This window comes from Phyllopteryx taeniolatus, chromosome 12 (assembly GCF_024500385.1).
Source record: "Phyllopteryx taeniolatus isolate TA_2022b chromosome 12, UOR_Ptae_1.2, whole genome shotgun sequence".
NCBI lineage: Eukaryota > Metazoa > Chordata > Actinopteri > Syngnathiformes > Syngnathidae > Phyllopteryx > Phyllopteryx taeniolatus.
Window position 1 is genome coordinate 13,272,319 of NC_084513.1, and position 21,763 is coordinate 13,294,081.

Sequence of the window (21,763 nt, forward strand, 5' to 3'; positions counted from 1 at the left end):
ATTTCATTCCTGCAGGGGAACAAAGATTATTACAATATTCAGATTACAGCGCAAAGGAAATTAATTGGACTAATTAACATACAAGTAAATGATGATACCGTTAACACATTTCATTAACTCAAACTGTCATTCTATGTTCTTGCTGCACTTGGTATTGCATTACAATGACTTGGATTCATTAAATTATGCAAATGAAAGTAGGGGAAAGTGGACGAGGCCTCTTTAACAAGCGACACAATTTGACTTGCTTTTTATTTTCGGACAAAAAAATAAATAACGCACTGATTTACCCCATAAAGCTTTTCATAGACTATTTTAATTATGTTCATACATATATTAAAATGTAGTGGCCATTCATGTTTAATTCACTTGTGCTCCTTTTACGGAATATTTAAAAGAAAGAAATAGCAATAAGGTCTAATTGGTAAATTGTCCCATTCCAGTACTAGCTACTTATTAATCAGATGTACAATGTACTGCAAAATTTGTTCGCTTTATTGAAACTGAAGAAGAAAGGGTCACCATTGTGAACCTAACCAAATCCAGCTCTTGTCTCAGCACGGTGGTTCAATGAAGCGGATTGGAAATTAACCTTACGTTTTTAGGTGTGGAGGAAACCACCGCAGGCATGGGGTGGACTTTCGTAGTCTGCACAGAAAGGTCCCAAAATGCAGGTGCTAAGAGCAGCCCATGTTGCAATAGGAACTCGGGAACTTCTCGCTGTGAGAAAGCAATCACGCTTCCACCCCATATAGTGCAGTGACTCCCAACCACTGTGCCATGGGAAATTATCCAATTCCACTTAATTGGTCCGAACACCAATTACCACATATAATCTATTTTTGTTCATCTATCTATGCCAGTGACTTATCGTGACAGGCAGAACAATTAAATGCAATTCCACCAAATAGCAAAAAGTACAATTAACCCGTGTATCCACCTGTTGGCATTCATACAACAGAATAAGGCATGCTCACACCGAGGTCCATAATTTGTAAAAACAACAGGTGACTGACCAATAGTGTTGATTTGTGAAAAAAAAAATATTAAATTGGACTACTTTGGACATAGTAGGTTATCGGCCTGATGCCAGCGATATTCACCTTGACTCTGTAAAAGGGGTGGAAACACTACTCATCGTAAACAGGGCACAAAGTTAGTGTCACACCGCAGAATATACCATCAGGTTATCGCATAGGTGTCAAATTCCAGACCCGGTCAGTCACATCACTTTTTTGCGGCCCTCTAAATGAAATAAAGCGGATCTACTTCATGTTTCTTGCTAAATTGATTTGTCATTGTCATTTTGGAAGAAAATGTGAATTAGTTTTACACTTCATAGATATTACAAGCCCTCCCCCCACACACCCACACCAAATCCCTATTTTACATAAATTTAACAATAGTTTTGTTCTTAAGTATTTGGCGGTCACTATTTTACATGACTTCGGATTTCAAATTAAATTTGTTGTTAGTATATATAATGACAATGAAACGCAGGTACAATAGTCTCTAAGACAGACCTATGTCAAATCTGCCTTTACAAAAAGAAGACTGTGGCTTGGAATGGCTCCATCCTGAGAGGAGCAAAATATTACAAAAAGCACAGTATGATGCAGTTCAGTTCTACACAACTAACTACAAACCCCAAAATAAACACAATGATTACAGGAATAAATTCTACTCACCTGACATTTCAACTAGTGAGGAATGGGGCGTAGCCACACCGCACAGGTGTTCTTAACGCTCACCCTTGCATGTCGTGTTCCAAGTCATGAGACTTTCTCCAACAGCACGATATGCTTCTGATATTTTCAACTGAGAGAGCTCACCCCTGTTGGCCTGAGCAGACTTCTGACTTGGTCTTTGAAACGACACACAGGCAAGGTCAAAGGGTCAACTGGGCTTCTGTGTCGCTCCCTCGGCTGTAGTGACATCTGCTGGACCATGCTGTTGGAGAGGAGGCTGAAGAGGTGAGAATGAAACCCTCAGCAACAAATAGTACAGTACAAGGAAACTTTCAAGTCGGTTGAAAATGACACTTCACTTTTGACACACCCAAACACACAAAGAAAATCATGGAAATTCAAGAGTGTAACAGAAATGTTTATAATGACATTATACAGTTTTTTTTTTGGTACAGTTCTAAACAAGTAAAAACTGCAATTCTTAGTACACAAGGAACCGTTTGTGTCAGTTGAAGAGGACAATGTGTATATATATATATATATATAAAAGTAATAACTCAACATTTCATGTATTCCTTTAGATGTTGGGGGCAGAAATAAGAACATTTAAAATGGTAATGCAACACACTTTATATAAAAATCTATACAAATACAGATTTGCTGACATGGATGCAGACGATTCATTACAAGAGGACAGTGCAGTTCAAAATTCAAAGTACCACCTTTAAAATGACATTAACACTTAAATTGGACTGATTGTGAATTGCACAGCTGAGATGATTGGGTAAAAGAAACAAGGGTCGTTGCCAAATGGGAAAAAAAATGTCATGGCTAATAACTTAATGAGAGCAGGTATAATAGCAGTGCCAACATTCTTCTGAGCTTTTGGTCCATCTGAAAAAAATCGTCCCAAAAAATGAGACAATACAGGGGATATTTTCTCAACTTGTCATGCAGTCACAACTCACCCTGAGTTTTTAGGCAAATTTGGCAACTATCACCAAAAACAGCTTTGAGGGGGGGGGGGGGAAAAAAAAAAAAAAAAAAAAAAAAAAAAGGGCCTCAACCAAGTCTTTACAAAAATGCAATTTCTCACAATTACCCATTTAAAAGAGTTGCCTTTAGTTGTAAACACAATATTATGTTTCCAACATAAATATGTTTAGTGAAAAATACCAAATGATCTATTGACGTGTTGGTCCTGTTGAAGTGAAATTGGAAAAAAATTGATTGTTTCCACCCAAAAATTGCAGTGCGAGATTTGCTAAATTGGAAGCACGCTGACTGTGGCAAAATGCACCACAAAGAAAATGAGAAAAAAAAAATAAAAAAATAAAAACATAAATACATTTGCATCAAAGACAGTAATTAAACAGGATAGAATTTACTTGGAGGCGAAACTTTGTCTTGGATCAAAGAGAAAGGGTAACAAGGGCATAAGGTTAAGGTAAGAAAAGGCTGAAAAACATTAACAAAATTGATTGAGGACACCCTATACCTACAACTACACTATATTGTACAAAATAAGGCATTTCCTTGTGTAATTACTGCAATGTCTTTTTCTATCCTTACCTCCACTTCATAGCAGAGTGGACAAGACTTTCTCTTTCAATGGTAAAATATATATAATAATTTTTTTCTTCTTCAAAAATGGAATAAAAACGCAGATAGGAGTATACGAGAACCGTATCACGTGAGTTTGTGGGGGGCACGTCAATCACTCAATGATTTCGCTGGCTGCTAAGGTGGTGACGAGCTGCAGGGGGATCTCTGCATTGGCCAGGATGTCCTGGGCATTGTTGGAGCCCTGCTGGATGTTGGTGAGGATGAGGGTGGTCCCGCCTGGCGTGGTGATGAGGCTGTCCGAGGACCCTGCAGACTCCACGGACGTCACCATGGCGCTGCCAGAATTCACACCTTTTTTGTTCTGGTGAGTTTTGATGTGCTTGGCCAGGTGGTCACTCCTCATGAAGCGCTTGGAACATTCAGGGCACACAAACTTCTTCTCGCCTGGCAAAACAATAGATGTTGAAGCTTAGAAAGGTCTGCTGGTCACATATCAGGAGAAATACAGTGGATATAAAAAGGTCTACACAGCCATGTTCAAATGCCAGGAATTTGCTACATTAAAAAAAATTAAACTTTTTCCACCATTAATGTGACCTATAATCTGTACAATATGAAATTTGTTTTTTTTAAATATATATATTTTTTTTAAACAACTGAAGTGCACACTGTTCAACAAAACAGTCAGTGTTAGCACACAACCTTGAGGCTTCTGCTTGAAAACAAAAACACTCAGGAAAAGCTTACTAGAATAACAGACATTTCAATGAGGCATTTAAAATGGTGTAAAGGTTGAGGGGACTGGCAGCATGGTGCAGGACTGGTTAGAGCATCTGCCTCACAGTTCTCCACGTCCCTGTGTGGGTTTTCTCCGGGCACTCCGGTTTCCTCGCACATCCCAAAAGCATGCATGCTAGTATGTGTATATATATATATATATATATATATATACACACATTGTATGTATGTATGTATATATATATATATACACATTGTATGTATGTATCTATGTATGTATGTATGTATATATGTATCTATGTATATATATATTGTGTGTGTCTATATATATATATATATATATATATATATATATATATATATATATATATATACGTATATATATATATACATATATATATATATATATATATACATACATATATACGTATATATACATACATATATACGTACGTATATACATACATATATACGTACGTATATACATACATATATACGTACGTATATACATACATATATACGTACGTATATACATACATATATACGTATATATATATATATATATATACACATATATATATATATATATATACATATATATATATGTATATATATATATATATATATATATATATATATACACATATATATATACGTATACATATATATACATTGTATATATATATATATATATATATATGTGTTAGAGCGTCAGCCTCACAGTTCTGAGGACCCGGGTTCAATCCCAGGCCCCACCTTTGTGGAGCTTGCATGTTCTCCCCGTGCCTGTGTGGGTTTTCTTCAGGCACTCCGGTTTCCTCCCACATCCCAAAAACATGCATTAATTGGAGACTCTAAATTGCCCGTAGGTGTGAATGTGTGTGAAAATGGTTGTTTGTTTGTATGTGGCCTGCGATTGGCTGGCAACCAGTTCAGGGTGTACCCCGCCTCCTGCCCGATGATAGCTAGGATAGGCTCCAGCACGCCCGCGACCCTAGTGAGGAGAAGCGGCTCAGAAAATGGATGGATGGCTATACACACACACACATAGACCTTACACACGGTCTATCTTTTTGCTCTAAATTTGATGATACAGTCCACATATTGAACTACTCACAATGTGTTTTGGCCCTGGCATATAAATTTTAACATAGTATGGGGGATTGCGCTTTATCTTATTTTAGCGTGCGTCTTAAAAGCTATAATGACCGTCCATGCAGCTACAGAGTTGTTGGGATATGTCAAGTGCGTGACAATGCTCATCAAAAGATAACTATTGATTTATGACCACAAGCTTGCTTGTCACAAAATAATTCACACTTGTTAAATTTTAATTTGAAGTCGTTTGAATGTGTCACAATTGCTAACCTGTCTGACATTCTCTCGACTCTGACGACACCATTAAGCGATGTGACTTTATATTAGGCTTTGCAGATTTATTTAGAAATACAGTGTATTTCAACTTGCGGTGAGGGTGGGCGGTCCGTGTAGTGCAACGGGCCAATAGAATCAAGGATGACTCTTTCACACGCACTAACAAAACAAAAACAAAAAAAGTTACAATGTGTAATATAAAATGAAGCTATTACCGTTCCATTTGGCAATATCTTTGTACCTTTGAATTATTTTGTCACTTTTTGACATTTAAAATGTCAGAAAATGAATAAAAGCCAATCTTGATCAGCTGAAAATCGCATGATCGACCCCGATTTTTCATCACGTGATCGGATTGGGACATTCCTACCTCACGCAATTTTTATGGAATGGGGGAGGAAGAGGGAGTCCCAGAAAAAAAACACAGAAGCATGGGGAGAGCATGCAAACTCCACACAGGAAGGCCGACCTCTTATTTGCCCAGATCTGGAATAAAATTTCCCCATAACTAATACAGCGGTACCTTACTTAAAGTTTTTTTTTGTAGGTGTGTGTACAAATTGGGAGTTCAAACAAATACTTTGCTGAAAAATTCCAGCCTACAAATGAAGCCATTAGACTGATTGAGTGGGGCACCTGTGTGTGTTCTCCTATGTCTCTGCAGTTCATCACTGCGCGTGAACCTCTTCCCGCAGTACATCCAGGTGCAGACAAAAGGTCGCTCCCCGGAATGCCACCTCAGGTGTGCTCGCAGGTGTGACGTCTTTCCGTACACTTTTCCACAACCTGTGATGTGGCAGATGTGTTGCTTTTTCTTCCCCACGCCAGCGCCCCTGAGGAACACAGCCCGGCAAAATGAGAATCCAGAATATTTACTTACGAAACGGCGGTGCAGTTTAGGAACTGGACAAGGGATCGCACCTCCCACCAGACTCTTTACAGTTGGGGCAAGTGCACGCCACCCTACGCAGCCTCTTGCCTCCCAGGCCTATATACTCGTCGTCCTCCACCAGCCTGACCTGAAGGTGGGACAGATCGCTGGTGTTTAGGGTAGAATCAGAGCTTAGCTGCCAGTCTCCAGAGTCCGGCTCCTGCTTTATCCGGATTTCTGTAGAGTGCAGAAAAGCCACAATTGTGACATCGCTGTATCTTGAAATGTCTTAAAATGACATCATAAAATATTTTTTTTCTTAACTTAAAAAGTAGAACTAGTTTGACCTAGCTAAATAAAAAAAATTTAAAAATCATAACAGCTTACAGTATGATAGGGTACATTGCAATCTTCAACCATAATAATAAGCATGTCGTCGCAGTCAGGCGGCAACCTTGAATGTCCAAACATGGTCAATTTAATATTTTTTGGTCAGTCCCCACATGGTCAGTTATTTTTACAAAATTAACCAACCTAAAGTGTTGAAAATAGCTTGAGAGCAAATCTATCAACTCTATTGGACTCTTCAATTGAGAAGTGTCATAACTCCACCTCATGTTGACTCTGCGGGAGCCTCATGGCATTATGTCACTTCAAGATTGAAAGTCTATGTATTGTTTTTTTAAAAATAGATCGCTTTAATCTTTTGAAGCAGAACAAAGCCAGTCAGTCACCAAGGTAAGTTTGCATGATTAAATTCTGCCTATTGCACTGTCTAGTCACCTCATCTTTATATAATTGCATCACTCAGCAGCTAAACCTTTGCAATAGTGTTTGGGAAGATGACGTAACCAACATTCGTTGTAGAGTATTAAACCCTTTTTTTCTTGTCAAGGACTGATGTGCACGGCTGGCGAGTGCGATGTGTATAACATTCTAATCAATGCAACGCAATAATCAGCAATTTTTATGTGAATTATACCAGTCATTGAACATGATTATGGGGTGGTGTTGTGCTAATGTCGGTACAACAACAACTTGAACGACAGTATATGATAGTAATATAAGGTACAATAACAACTTGAATGATGAAGTGTTTGGTAACTCAAGCAAGAGAGTGTGTTTTTGTGATTTTCTGAAAAGTAGTGGTTTGGAAGATGCAAGGATTCCACCCCATAGTGACAGTTTTGTAAATTAATACTTAAATGAGTACACTGGAGATTGTTTTACAATAATAAAGTATAATACATAATGCATGCAATAAAAAGTGTACCTCCAGGCAGGTCGGCATTTCCTTCCTGTTGTGCCACTGAGTTGACTGTCACTGTTTGCAGGTTGGGGATCTGCCCAGAGTTGACACTGACTGGACTGGAACCCAGTGAGAGTGTCTGGACTGGAGCCAGGGTAATCTGCTGAGGGACAGTGGTGGGAAGCTGAAGGTTTTGCAGGTTCTGCACACCTTGCACCTGGAAGGTCTGCCACTGTATCTGGCCTGACGGGGTCACCGTCTGGGCTTGGATGATGAAGGTCCCAGGGTTGATCAGCTGCAGGTTTTGCACACCCTGGCTGCCTGTAGCTACTGACTGGACCACCTGCCCGTTGGTGGTCTGCAGCGGCACCTGCTGCAGCTGGACGATGGGCTGAGCAGATGTCGTCTGGATGTTCTGCTCTTGAGTCTGTTGGATGAAGCCCTGCTGGAGGGCAGTGGTCGAGTCAGACTGTTGTGTAGCCACGCTTGATAACGAGGCGGCGTGGGTCAGGAGACTCGCTTCACTGGTCGGGTTGTGTAGCTGGGAGGAAGACGTTGGCACAAAAAGCTCAGCGTTGGCATCATTTACTGGTAGTGTTTGTGAGAGGGGATCATCGGTCTTCTCTTGACGTCCGGAGCCACTCCCCGGTTGGTTCGCCATGATTAGCTGGCCATCAGCGGTGACGCCTGTCGCTATAGTCTGGGCTCCAGATAGGCCTAGTGCGTCCAGGTCTATGCTGTTAATAGGAACAAAAGTAATGTTCCCTGGCAAACCCACAGGCACATTTGTAACAACCTGACCCTGGTTGTTGAATGCGGAGCTGCCAATAGAAATCCCCTGGATCTGCTGGATATTCCCAGTCTGTGATATGAGGCTCTGGTTGTTTGTAAGGATGTTTGCAGTGGATGTCACACAGAGACCCTGGCTACCATCAGGCAAGATCTGAATCTGTCCCGCCGCATCCTGACTCAGAGTTGCTCCTTCCATGCCAGTGGTGGTGAAGCTCAGCTGTCCATCTGCAGTCTGAATCTGAGGAATTACTTGGTACTGAATGTTAGGCACTGAATTGACAGAGGCAGTGTCGCTTCCTGATGACACAAAAATCGGCTGACTCTGCAAACTCTGGAGAGGAAGTACGTACTGTCCATTTGGTGTTAATATTCCTTGGCCTTGGATCTGTATCATCCCGGGGTCATCCTTTGCAGCTGTGGTGGGGGCCAATAGCTCCCATTTATCAGACACAGTAAGATGAGCAGATGTCTCATCTGTAGTCTAAGAGAGAAAATGATGATTATTACACACATGAAAAGCAATATAACCTACATGATTTGTGCATCACAGGCAAATTATGGCTTCGGTGTAAGATTTTCAAACAGGCAGATTATTGCGGTCTTGAGCAAGGATGCCTTATCAACAAGCATCTCGGTTGTTTTGTGTGCAACCTCCTGTCTACAAATTTGAATGCATCAATCTGGCAATTTTATGATTGGTAAGGAATTCAGAGATGTTCCCTTTAAATATGGGTGAGAATGCAAATGAAGTACTTGAGAAAAAAACTGTCACATGCAAGGGTCAGAAGATGTGATGTCAAACCATGATTTATCTACATTAGCTTTTGGCAGAAAATGTAATAGGGAAAAATAATAATGTTAAGAAGCAAATCAAGCTTATGCCTGTCAAATTAAATCATTAAGTAAGGTTAAAATGTGTCATAATCATGTATGATCATAATAGATTTTGTTCCCTTAGATCTAAGAGAATGTACAGCTCTGGATGAATCACATCTTTACACAATTCTGACTTATCAGTCTGTTGTAAGTCCATGATAAGTCCTATCAATGTGGTGGATGGATAAATAAGTTATCACATGACGATGAGTGGATATCAACACCAAAGACTGACATGAAACTAATACCGTATGCCTTTAAACAGTTGCATTGTTAGTATGCTGTGACTTCATTCATCGCCAGGTGTGTTGTCCACTTCAACATCAATAACTCAAACTGAGGTGTCAATCATGTGAGTGTGGTAAGAAGCAGCAGTGGTAGTAAGAAATAATGCACTGCATTATTGATGGGAACAAAAAAGGGGAAAAAAGGCTACATACACAGAATTTAACTGCTCATATGATACGGTTACACATTCCATTCCGACTAACACGGCAGTAACAATTCTCTGGAAAAAAGTAAATTTGGTGTATGAGCTGTACATTGTCTGCTTTCTTTCTTTTTTTTTTTTTTTTTACATTTCCTTTCATTTTTTTAAATGATAGTACTTTACAAAAATTAAAATAATAATGACATCACAAGCAACTAGTCAACGTCGACTTCTGCAACCCCTACATTGTACATATGAAAACAGGTGTCAATCATAGTTTTGCCAAAATGCAACAGCGATCCATTTAATTGCAAGGTTTGCTACTCTGCCATAACAAATGGACTTAAGATCAGTGACAGGCAGCCTTCCACTGCAGGACCTCCAGACTGCTTTAATGAGGTTTAGACCCATCTTTTAACTGGCTTAAGAGTGTGGTGTAAATTCCCTAAATTACCAATGAGGGGGGATTTAAAGGGTTACATTATGTAAACACCCATATACATTCACTGTCCATAACAACATTGAGGTAGACCAGCAAAATTCAAAACAGATCCAGGTGTACCTAAATTCTCTCTGGTAGTCAGTCAAAACTGGGTATTGTTAACTTTGTACAGGGCGACTGAAAAGTAACTCCCAATTTTAAAATGTATATTATTTTTTCTATGTTTTTCCCCTCTCAATTTTATTGTTTGCTGTATTATAGTTTATTTAATACAAGAAATGGAAAGTTAGCGTTTAGCATGATATGATTTGATATGGGCACCAGAATTCACTACCAGTTTCTTGAGCCACCGAGGACTCACACTAAATTACTTAACCAGGACCTCTTGTGGGATGTAATCCATAACTTCTCGTATTCTTCCTTCAAGTTCTTCCAAAGTCTTTGGGTTGTTACAGCAGACTTGCTCCTTTAACCAACTCCCCCCCAAAAAGTCACAGGATTTTAAGACAGGACACCAGGCTGACCACTGACAAGACAGACCACGACAACCTATTCAGGTCCCAGAGAAGTGGGCTTTCAGCCATTCACGCACAACAAAAGCAGGGCTCCAGGCTAACTTTTTTGCACTAGTGCGCCCAACTTTTTTTTTTCTTGGGTGTACCCAATTTTTCGACCGCATCGCATTTAACGCTGCAGTTTTACAGGGTCACACTTTTTATATAAAAAAACAAAACAAAAAAAAAGCAATAGCTGCCTGTCTTTTTAGGCATTATTGACTGGTAAATGATTAACTAACAAACTGGTTAACATGAATGTCTTTATTTGAAGGAGAAATCTACAAGACGGGTGACTTACTGAAAAGTTTTGATGCTTTTCGTGCTCCGTGTTAGAGCGTTTGTTAGGACTTTAACTTAGCGGCCATTAACCCTCTGGTGCATAGCGGTCCTTTGGTCCTGTAGACCACTGGATTGAACATGTCTGTAACTTTATGAAAAAAAATTATATTTAAAAAAAAAATTTAAAAAAAAAAAAAAAAAAAAAGTAAAAATAAAAAATTTGAAAAAGTCGAACTTTTTTTTTCCCATGTCCTGAGAAGAATTAAAAACACCAGAAAAAATATTGACCAAGGCTTTCATAATTCATGCATCAGAGGGTTAACTTAACATTCTTCTCGAAGAAGAAGTCAATCATCCTTTCCATCTTATCATCCCTAGCTATTTCCACTTTAAATCTGATGGGCCGAGGACACTAACCTTGGCCTGTCAATATAACAAAATTTTTTAGGATGACATATTTTCCCAAAAACTATCTTGATAAACAATAGTATAATTTTTTTATACTGCTGATATAATGAAATGAGAGCTTAATTTAAGTACTGTTGTATCATTTATTTTTGTATGCTGCTGATATAATGATATTAAAGCACAGTACTATATATCCTTTTTAAGAGCAATTAACGAGGTCAAATGAATTAGTAATGTAAAAAAACATGATGGTTGACTTTCTAGAACTTTCTCCCATCTCCCGAATGCATCTCTGGAGCTCAGCCACAGTGATCTCTGGGTTCTTCTTTACCTCTCTCACCAAGGCTCTTCTCCCCTAATTGCTCAGTTTGGCCGGACTGCCAGCTCTCGAAAAGGTTCTGGTCATCCCAAACGTCTTCCATTTAAGGATTATGGAGACCACTGTGCTCTTAGGAACCTTAAGTGCAGCAGAATTCTTTTTGTAACCTTGGCCAGATCTGTGCCTTGCCACAATTCTGTCTCTGAGCTCTTCAGGCAGTTCCTTTCACCTCATAATTCTCATTTGTTCTGACATGCACTGTGAGCTGACACAGTCCAATCAGTATAATCAAACACAGCTGGACTCCAACGAAGGTGTAGAACCATCTCAAGGATGATCAGAAGAAATGAACAGTTAAATATGAGTGTCACAGCAGAGGGTCTGAATACTTATGGCTTTCAGTTTTTCTTTTTTAATAAATCTGCAAAAATGTCAACAATTCTGTTTTTTTCTGCCAATATGGGGTGCTGTGTGTACATTGAGGGGAAAAAAAAAAAAACTTAAATGATTTTATCAAATGGCTCCAATATAGCAAAGAGTGAAAATTTTGAGGGGTCTGAATTCTTTCCGTACCCATATTATTGCAGTGTTCATCAACCAACTCCAGCAGAAACACCGGGACTTTTATAAATTAAGGTTCAATTGCCCGTCTTTTTTGTTCCCACTGCACTGCGGACAGTCCTCATATGCCTGGGTAGGTTATTTGTGGAGGCAGCAGATATATATTTTTTGCAGACTCTAAAGGCCGCCTAATTTGAATTATCATTCAATTCAAAATGTGTCCATATTTTGCTTCTTTTCTTGCTGTCACATTTTCTTAACGAGAACATTCCTTACATTCGTTCGTGAGTCGATCCTTGTACTCTTTAATTTCTCTCCCTCCTCTCAACTCTTCCTGTGCGCACTGTGTTGAATTGCCACCCCTCCTGTACCAAGTGAAATGACCAATGACATGCATACACTGTACACCTGCAGCACTGCTTGTGCTCCCGCTGTCCGCTCCACGGTGCCAGGGAGAAGGCAGGGTGGGGGGAGGGAGAGGGGCTTCTATGAATAAAATGATCTTAAAGAGCTGTTTCGTTTGTGGCCGAAATCACAGGAGACTTTTTTCCGCCCTGGAACGGCTAGGTGGCACCAGTGCGACCTCTTGTTAATTAATAATTTTTAGGCACACCGCTGAAAGGGCGTATGTGCACCCAAATGGGTGGCACCCTAGAGCCCTGTAAAGCAAAATGTGCTAATGCGCCAGCTTGCATGAAAATCAAATCTTCAACATTCTACCAAGCACTGATAACTGGCCAGATTTCATCTTGCGTCGATCCAATCCGAAGTCATTCCACAAGACAAACATCCATTCTCTCTAGCACTTCTCTTCATTAGTGTTGCAGGTGAGCTGAGCTGGAGCCTATCTCAGTTAACGTTGGGTGAGACCTCAACCTCACAGCTGTGAGGCGGTGTGTGTTAACTAGTCCTCCACTGCTTACAATATGGGTTCAAATCAGGGCTTCAACCTCCCTGTGTGGAGTTTGCATTTTGTCTCTGTGCTTGTGTGGGTTTTCTCTGGGTGCTCCAGCATTCTCCCACATTCTAAGAACATGTTTATTAGGTTAACTGAAAACGAAATTGTCTGTGTTAATGTCAGTGTGAATGGTTGTTTGTCTGCATGTGCCATGCTAGCGAACAGTTCAGGGTCTTCCCTGCCTCTTGCCCAAAGTCAACTGGGAAAGGCTCCAGCTCACCCACGACCCTAGTGAGGATAAATGGTTAAAAAAAATGGATGAATACATGACAAATTAAATTCTCATACATTACCTAAAAAATTCCAAAAATGATGATTTTAAAGTACGGCAGTTACTTTTCAATCACCCTGGAGAGCTTGCGTATTGGACAGGTAACAAAATGTCCAAGGAGCTTGTGCCTGTGCTGGAAAACTGCCTTATGATGGAAGACGCATGATCTGATGCTTATAATTCTAAAAGATCTACCAGAGGTGGCGACTTACCACACCGGCGGCATCACCTCTGTCCACCTCTGATGCCGGTGAGCCAACCTTAGTGCAGGTGGTTGCAAGCAGGTCAAGGGACGACGACTCAATATCCTACCCACCATGTGCAAGTTTAAGGGGGAGAAATTGAGTGGCCATTAGTGTAGGCCAAATACAGTGGTGCCTTGAGATACGAGCGACCCGACTTAGGAGTTTTTAAAGATGTGAGCCATCATTCGCCCGAATATTTGCTTTGACTTGTGAGTGGAAACTTGAGATACGAGCGCTTTACGGCGGCAGTAAGCTCAATTCAACTGAGTCCACCTTAAGCATCAGTTTGGCAAATAGGGAATATTTAATCAAAAAATAGGCTTCAAGCAGTGTATTGATATTTCCAGTTGAAGTTCAATGTCATACAAAAATAAAGCAAAGAGAATAACACGCTATGTATTTAGAACAAGCAAACGCAATATAGTTTGCTTGTTTGAGGGCGGCTGGCTAACTTAATGCTAACATGAATGGAAAATGCCATTGATAATCACAATTTTAGAAACCATTTAAGCAACAGATATTTTAACGCATATGTTAAACAACACATGTAAACAGATAACAAAAATAGTCGCAGGCATATACATCCATCCATTTTCTGAGCCGCTTCTCCTCCCTAGGGTCGCGGGCGTGCTGGAGCCTATCCCAGCTATCATCGGGCAGGAGGCGGGGTACACCCTGAACTGGTTTCCAGCCAATCGCAGGGCACATATAAACAAACAACCATTTGCACTCACATTCACACCTACGGGGATTTTAGAGTTGTCAATTAACCTACCATGCATGTTTTTGGGATGTGCGAGGAAACTGGAGTGCCCGGAGAAAACGCCGCGAAAAATTATTGGCCCCCCTTCTCAAATTCTTTTGCATAGTTTCCACACTTTGTTTAAAAGCAAACAGATGTAAATATCAGACAAATATAACCCAAGTGAACATAAACTGGTTTTAAATGGTAATTTCATTTATTAAGAAAGAAAATATTCAAAGTTACCTGGCCCTGTGTGAAAAAGTAATTACCCCTCTTGTTAAATTCTGAATTAAATGTAGCTCATCGCAACTGTTGGTTAATTTTCACTGATCAAACCTAATTACCTCCAAACCTGTTCAAACAAGAAATCACCTAAACAGAATCTGTGCCGACAAAATCAAGTCGGACAAAAGATTTAAAAAAGCTACAACAAAATGACAAGATCCAAAGAAATTTCTGAATAGTTGCGAAAGTAATTGACATCTAAAATGTACCAGCATTACCAGATAACTAGCAAACGTTTATTGCTCAGTGACTGTTTTTTCTTTTGTCAATGTCTTTATGTCTCAAAAGTGTTCTGTGTCATTGACTGTCTGTTGTCGTACTAGTGCGGCTCCAATCACCGGAGAAAAATTCCTTTTTTTTTTTTTTTGGACATACTTGGCAAATAAAGATGATTCTGATTCAGGACTTCAGCGAACAATAGGGAGAGCCATTATCCTCACATGGAGAAAACATGGAACACTGGTGAACCTTCCCAGGAGTGGCCAGCCTCTGAAGTTTGCCGCAAGAAAACAGCAATGAGTCATCCAAGAGGCCACAAAGGAACTCAGGTCAACTTCTAAAGAACTACAGGCCTTCCTTGCCTCAGTTAAGGTCAATGAGTGTTCATGACACAACAATAAGGAAGAGACTGGGCAAAAATAGCATCCATGGTAGAGTTCCAAGCCAAAAACCACTGCTGACCAAAAAGAACATAAAGGCTCGTCTTACTTTTCCTCGCCACCCCCCCCCCCCCCCCCCCCCAAAAAAAAAAGACATCTGAATGATTCCCAAGACTTTTGGGAGAATATTATATGGACTGACAAGATAAAAGTTGAGCTTTTTCAAAGGCGTCTCTCTCGTTACATCTGGCGTAAAAGTAGCACAGCATTTCAGAAAAAGATCATCATACCAACTGTCAAACATGGTGGTGGTAGTGTGATGGTCTTGGACTGCTTCGGTCCTTCAGGGTCTGGACAACTTGCTATGAGAGACGAAAGCATGAATTCTGCTCTTAACTGACTATCCTGGAGAATGTTCAGCCATCAGTTTGTAACCTCAAGCTGAAGCTCACTTGGGTTCTGCAGCAGGATAACGACCCAAAACACACCAGCAAGTCAACTTCCGAATGGCTTAAAACAACAAAATTAAGGTTTTGGAGTGGCCTACTCAAATTCCAGACTTAAATCTGATTGAAATGCAGTTGCATGACCTTATAAAGGCCGTTCATGCTCAAAAACCCTAAATTTTTGCTGAACTCAAAATAATTTTCAAGAAAGAGTGGGGCAAATATTCTCCACAGAGATGTGAAAGACTCATCGGCAGTTATAGAAAATGCTTGATTTCAGTTGTTGCTGCTGCAGATGGCCCAACCAGTTATTAGGTTTAGGGGCACATTACTTTTTCGCACAGGGTCCGGTAACTTAGAATAGTTTTTTTCCTTAATAAATTAAATCACCATTCAAAAACAGAATTTTAAATTAACTTGGGTTATACAGTATTTGTCTGATATTTATATTTGTTTGATGATCTGAAACTAAAAGTGGGAAAGTGCTGCAAAAATATAAGAATTTGAGAAGGAGTCCAATAGTATGTCACGGCACTGCATTCTTCATCCTCCACAAACAATGACTAATATTGAGGCAACTTACTGAGGGTAGTAATACAGTAGAAGTCTATTCTATTTTGTTTATCTGCACTGGATGCAGCATTACAGTTAAGTCTCAATAAATTAGAAGTGTCAAAAGTAAAAGTGCAACAATTAATCGACAAGTAATCGATTATCAAATGAATCGATAATGATTTTTTATAAAACGCTTAATCATTTGAAGACCTTGTTTAACATAAAATTGTCCAAACCCTCAGAATTTCAGCCTCTCAACAGTAAATAAATTTTAATATTTATATTTATTCAATTGATAAAGCAGTAAATACTGGTTGGCTGGGGACCAGTTCAGGGATAGGGATGCATAATTATCTGTCTGATAATTATTGGGCCGATTTGAGGACTTATGACATTATATTGATGAATCCAACAACATTTTAAATAGCTCCAATAAAAAAATTTAAAAAAATCCAAGAATGAAAAGGAAAGTCCAATGAATTGAGATTCATACTTTGTTGTCAGTATGTCTGGGTGAACAAATCAAGCACGCTTTCTATTGAATACAGCCAATTGTAATCGTGCATTGGGCTGAGATGTCTGGGTGAACAAATCAAACACTTCTTTCTACTGAATACAGCCAATCGCAAACGTGCATTGACTGAGAGGGAGTGCCCGGTAAACATGGCATTGAACGTGTGGGCTTTGTTAAGCGTTTCAAAGGAAGACATTTTGCTTGCTATTTGCAGCAAATGTTCTGCAAACATTCCACGAGGAGGGAACAAATTATCGAGCTTCAACACATCAAACCTTATCAGCCACTTAAAACGTCGTCATCGCTACGACAGTCAGTGTTTTCAAAGGTTACGAAGATGCCTGCGCTGCTACTGCCCCAAAGCCAGCCACGAATACAGAACCTTGCCAAAGATGACCCGATGGATAAAACGATGTGATTTCATCATGGAAATGATGCCGCCTAACGACCAAACCTTTACGATTGTTGAGGACACTGGCTTTTGTCGGCTAATAAACCACTCGGAGCCATGGTTTGTACTTCCGAGGGGTCGCTATTTTTCGGTTGTTATATTTACCAGCAAAATACGGCATGATTGCAGCACTCTTGCGTACATTGATAGATTCAAATAAGGACATAAGCTTCACTACTGTTTTATGGACGTGTGATGTTAGCCCTGTTAGCTTCCTAGGTCTGACCATGTAGTGCCATATCTAGAAGGTGATCAATGCTGTTGTGCATTTCATGCACCTGCATGTTCAGTCATAGGTCTATGTCTATTGTGTGCTCATTTGTATGCACATGCCATATGACATTCATGTTTTATTTGCACTTAACTACAGATAAAGTTTACATTCAAAACAAGGTATTTTCTTTAAAGAAAAAAACATGCCATTCTAGAAACAGATGTGTTTTTGAAATTTGTTTTAATAGTGATGTCATATTTGGTGAGGACAAATTTGAGTATTTCTTTCCTCCAAGTGTGCACAAACTGCAGTTAAAAATATGAATAAGTGATTGGTTATCATATCGGTCTTGAGAAGCAGGAAGCTATCGGTATCGCCTTGAAAAAAAAACCATCGTGAATCCTTATTTTTATTGTAGAAATTAGGCAGAAATTTGCCCTGTAAAAAGGATTTCCCTGTGTTTCATGAATCTCTATCATGTATGAATACAAAATAAACGAACTATTCTACCATATTCTAATTCATTGAGATGTACCTGTAGCTCATGATGCAAAAACTGTTTAATGTTTTACATTCTATGTTATTACTCTGTGTGTTTATATATATAAAGTGCACTGCTATTGATGATCATTTTTGCTTATTAAAAAAACAAAACAAAAAACAAATTTGGGGTGCTGGAACGAATTAATAACATTTTCATTCATTTAAATGGGGAAAGATGATTTGAGGTTAAGTGTTTTGTTTTAAGAGCGTGGTCAGGGAACGAATTAAACTAGTAACGCAAGGCACCGCTGTAAACAAAAGTGACGTGACACAAAAGATATATATTTTGAGTAGATAGGAAATGACTTGCTTCTGTTGAGCCCCTCAGACATCATTCACGTTTAAATTTACATCTGGTCGAGAATTTCAGGCGGTCTCTTCGCCCGGAGCCGAGAAAGAAGGCGGGATTTTTTTGGATTATTTTTTTTCCCACCGCTTGAGAGGAAGGCTTGCCTGTCTTGAGGGGTTCAAAACCCCTCCCAACTTTCAAATCGAGAGCCGCTGGCTACACGCATGTACTGCAAGAAACTCTTACCCGATTGCCCGTGCCGTCTTCGTGTTGCAAAAAGTTGCTCTGGCTGCTGTTCACGTCCAAAGAAGCGGCCATTTCATCTGCTTTTAGCGGCTGTTCTGGCGCTGTGAAGGACAACACACACAAGAGTTCGAACACACACAAACAGCTAACCGTAGCTAAACAAACCTCATCCCTCAAACCAAGGGCATAGCAGCTTACAGTATTTCGTTTGCGTGCGCTTAAAAATCCGTTGAGATGGTACGGCGGAATTTGTTTGACTCTCAAGTGTGTCGAAAACGCGACAAGCACGGCGGCTAATTGCTAACTTAGTCGCTGATTAGCCGTATCCAAGCTAGCAAGCTAATTTAGCCTGCTAGCAAGCTAATTTAGCCTGTTAGCATTACGTGGATGAGGAATAGGATGGAAAAATTACATACCAGTCATGGCGTGACTTGCCGTTAAACGGAAAATCTTGACAGTTACAACCAAGCCGACATGGCCGGCAGTTGGTATTGACGGCAGCCGCGTAGAAACAGGTGATAACTGTCAAGATTTGGTTCTATTTTGATTGACTGGCTGTGAGCAACACAAAGGGTGGGGCCTGCACTGTTGACTGGAGCGTTGGCGTCATACACAGGAAGTTCCGCCCTCCTTTACGCATATGTTGTATTTTAATGGGTGACACTTTTTAACATCGTAATCTGATTTGCTAGTGATCATATCAATCATTATTTGGCAGATGATTTTCTTGTTCTGTATTGTCACTTTTACGTTACGGTTATGGTTAACTTGAGAGTGAGTGCGTGTTATTTTGAAAAGAAACGAGATACAGAGGTAATATTCAAACACACGGAATAAATGGGAAAATGTAAGAGACGTAAGAAAAGCAAACTTTATTGAGCCAAGCCACATATTTTATTTTATACATCTCACTTAACACCACCAGACAAAACGTCACGAAAAGTGGACAGTACACTGGTTAACATGTAACTTCTTCTGTCATCTAATGGAAGAGCATTTAGTTGTTCTTCCTGTCACAATACGTTGCTGGCATAGATAGTTGAACGAAGATATGCTATTTGTAGTAAATAAATAATCTTCTGACCAATAAAATGACATTTTCCTCCAGTACAGCTGATGACCTCATACTGGTTCGGAATCATGGCTGCATAGCAGGGGTCACCCTGGTGCCCACAACATGAGTCGCCCATGAAAAACCCAAAAAGTTTGTAAGCAGTTATTTATTGCTTACAAACTTTTTTTTTACATTCATTGTTACATATAACAGTGTTTAACACACGTATAAGAGCACCTGCCCCTATTTGTTGCGGAGACGATCTAATACCGAGGTCACCAACATGGTGCCCACGGGAACCTGGGTGCCCCAACGACCACATGAGCAGCCCGTGGGCCTGTTCTTAAAATAGCTCACCAGTGATGGGATTGTATCGTAATTTCCTAGGAATGTTGTAGAAGTGATGATCTGAAATTGTACATTTCCAGAGATTTGTGGAAATAAAGTGTTGCATATTGATACTTATGTTTCCTACCTTATTAAATCACTGCTGATCATTATTTTGAGAAATCATTAACATGATCAGGGTATTAATGTATGAATGTCATTAGTTATTCATAATAGCAAATGATTAGATATAATCTGAGCAAATTTGTCATTTCAGAAGTGTGAATCTAACTGGTAGCCCTTCACATTAATCCATAACCAAAAAGTAGCTCTCATTTTCAAAAAGGTAGGTGACCTCTGCAGTATACAATTGGCTGGGACATGGAATTGAAAAGCAACTATGTACATATTCTGTAGTTTAAATGAAATATACTTTATTTGCAACAGCAACAATCCAATTAAAAATTCCATGAAAATATGATGATGAGTTAGACGCTTGAAACCTATTTATAAATGAGGATATATGTTTAAGGGAGCATAGTGGCAAATGTAATGAGCACTGCTGGCTGTGTAGGTCAGGACACTTTCCGGCAGGAGTGTCAAACTCGTTTTTGTCGCAGTCCACACTGTAGTTATGGTTTCCCTTAAGGGGCGTTATGACAATGAAACCTTATGAATCTATAATCGCCTCAACGTATTATTACATACAGTATCCATCCATCCATTGTCTGAACTGCTTATCCTCACTAGGGTCACTATTGTGCTGGCGCCAATCTCAGCTGACTTCGCGGGAGAGGCGGGGTACACCCTGAACTGGTCACCAGCCAATCGCAGGGCACATACAGACAAACAACCCTTCACACCCACATTCACACCAATATAGAGTCTTCAATTAACTTACCTTGTATGTTCTTTGGAATGTGGGAGGAAACCGGAGGGTAAAAAAACCCGCACGGGCAGACTGGATTTGATCCCCGGACCTCAGAACTGTGAGACAGATGTGCTAACCAGTCATCCACCGTGCCGCTTACATACAGTATATACCAAAAAATTGTTGGATAATTAGTTTTGAAATACAAAGCAAGTAACTTACTCAATTTATTTTAAAACGTGGTTTGGTAACAAAAAAATAATGCTTGCAATCACTCAACAAAAGTGAAGACCATTTTGAGTTTTGGAACAGATTTTAGCAAAAATATGAAGCAGATGCACATGATTTGCTTTCGCAGGCCACATAAAATGATGTGCCTTGAGTTTGACACCTGTGCTTTAAGGGATAAACTGCCATGATACAATTTATTAAACCATTTGGTCCATTTCCTTGTGAATAAGACATTTCCCATTTTAATGTTGGATGCATGCATAGACAAACATAGTCATGAAAAGATGAACTCCCCTCTTAGCCCTTGTGCACACAACATTGTGAGAATCCAATGGAATGAGCACGTGCATATTATTGTGCCCGCTCTGTGCCTGCCTGTGATGCTATCAGGACCCTTCTGCTGAGTTTTTCTTTGTGGTGTGTCAGTTCCTCAGTGCACTGCCGCAGTGAGGCTATTTCTCTCAACCTTCAATTCAAACTTGGCCAATTACAGCCAGAGTACAAAAGCACTTTCCGTGCACTCAGGAGCACACAGCAGTGAATGGTGGATATTTCCAATCACTCCACTGTCAATCCAAGTGTCAGGTAAACACAAACCATCGGCAACAGCTTTAGAAAAAAAACCTTTCAGCTATATCTGTCTTACTCCAGGAGACTTTGGAAAGCTATAAACAATTTGCAAGTACTTCAAAGTTAAAGAGACCAGTCCGATATCCTAAAAGCTGCCTGAACACAAAATCATGGTGCCAAACATTGGACTGACACATTT

At 39.8% G+C, this 21,763-nt stretch overlaps 1 protein-coding gene across 2 annotated transcripts; it reads right to left on the reverse strand.

The window, feature by feature from the left end:
• Positions 1 to 2,085: 2,085 nt before the first annotated feature.
• sp3a (sp3a transcription factor) lies at positions 2,086 to 19,313 on the reverse strand. Of its 2 annotated transcripts, XM_061792547.1 has the most exons (7): positions 18,928 to 19,313; positions 18,512 to 18,612; positions 13,592 to 13,687; positions 7,511 to 8,759; positions 6,288 to 6,474; positions 6,003 to 6,199; positions 2,086 to 3,698 (listed from the first exon to the last, which is right to left on the reverse strand). In XM_061792547.1, exons 1-7 carry the CDS (start codon positions 18,932 to 18,934, stop codon positions 3,406 to 3,408), a joined length of 2,130 nt encoding a protein of 709 aa, XP_061648531.1. In that variant the 5' UTR covers positions 18,935 to 19,313; the 3' UTR covers positions 2,086 to 3,405. The 2 variants fall into 2 exon arrangements, with proteins under 2 accessions (XP_061648531.1, XP_061648532.1); XM_061792548.1 differs by lacking the exon at positions 13,592 to 13,687 and having other exon boundaries at positions 18,928 to 19,309.
• Positions 19,314 to 21,763: the final 2,450 nt, after the last annotated feature.

Coding starts and splice junctions, on each gene's coding strand:
- sp3a (XM_061792547.1), bottom strand. Junction 13,688..18,511: donor AAGACGGCACGGGCAATCGG/GTAAGAGTTTCT, acceptor CATGGTGGGTAG/GATATTGAGTCGTCGTCCCT. Junction 8,760..13,591: donor GAGGTGATGCCGCCGGTGTG/GTAAGTCGCCAC, acceptor TTTCTCTCTTAG/ACTACAGATGAGACATCTGC.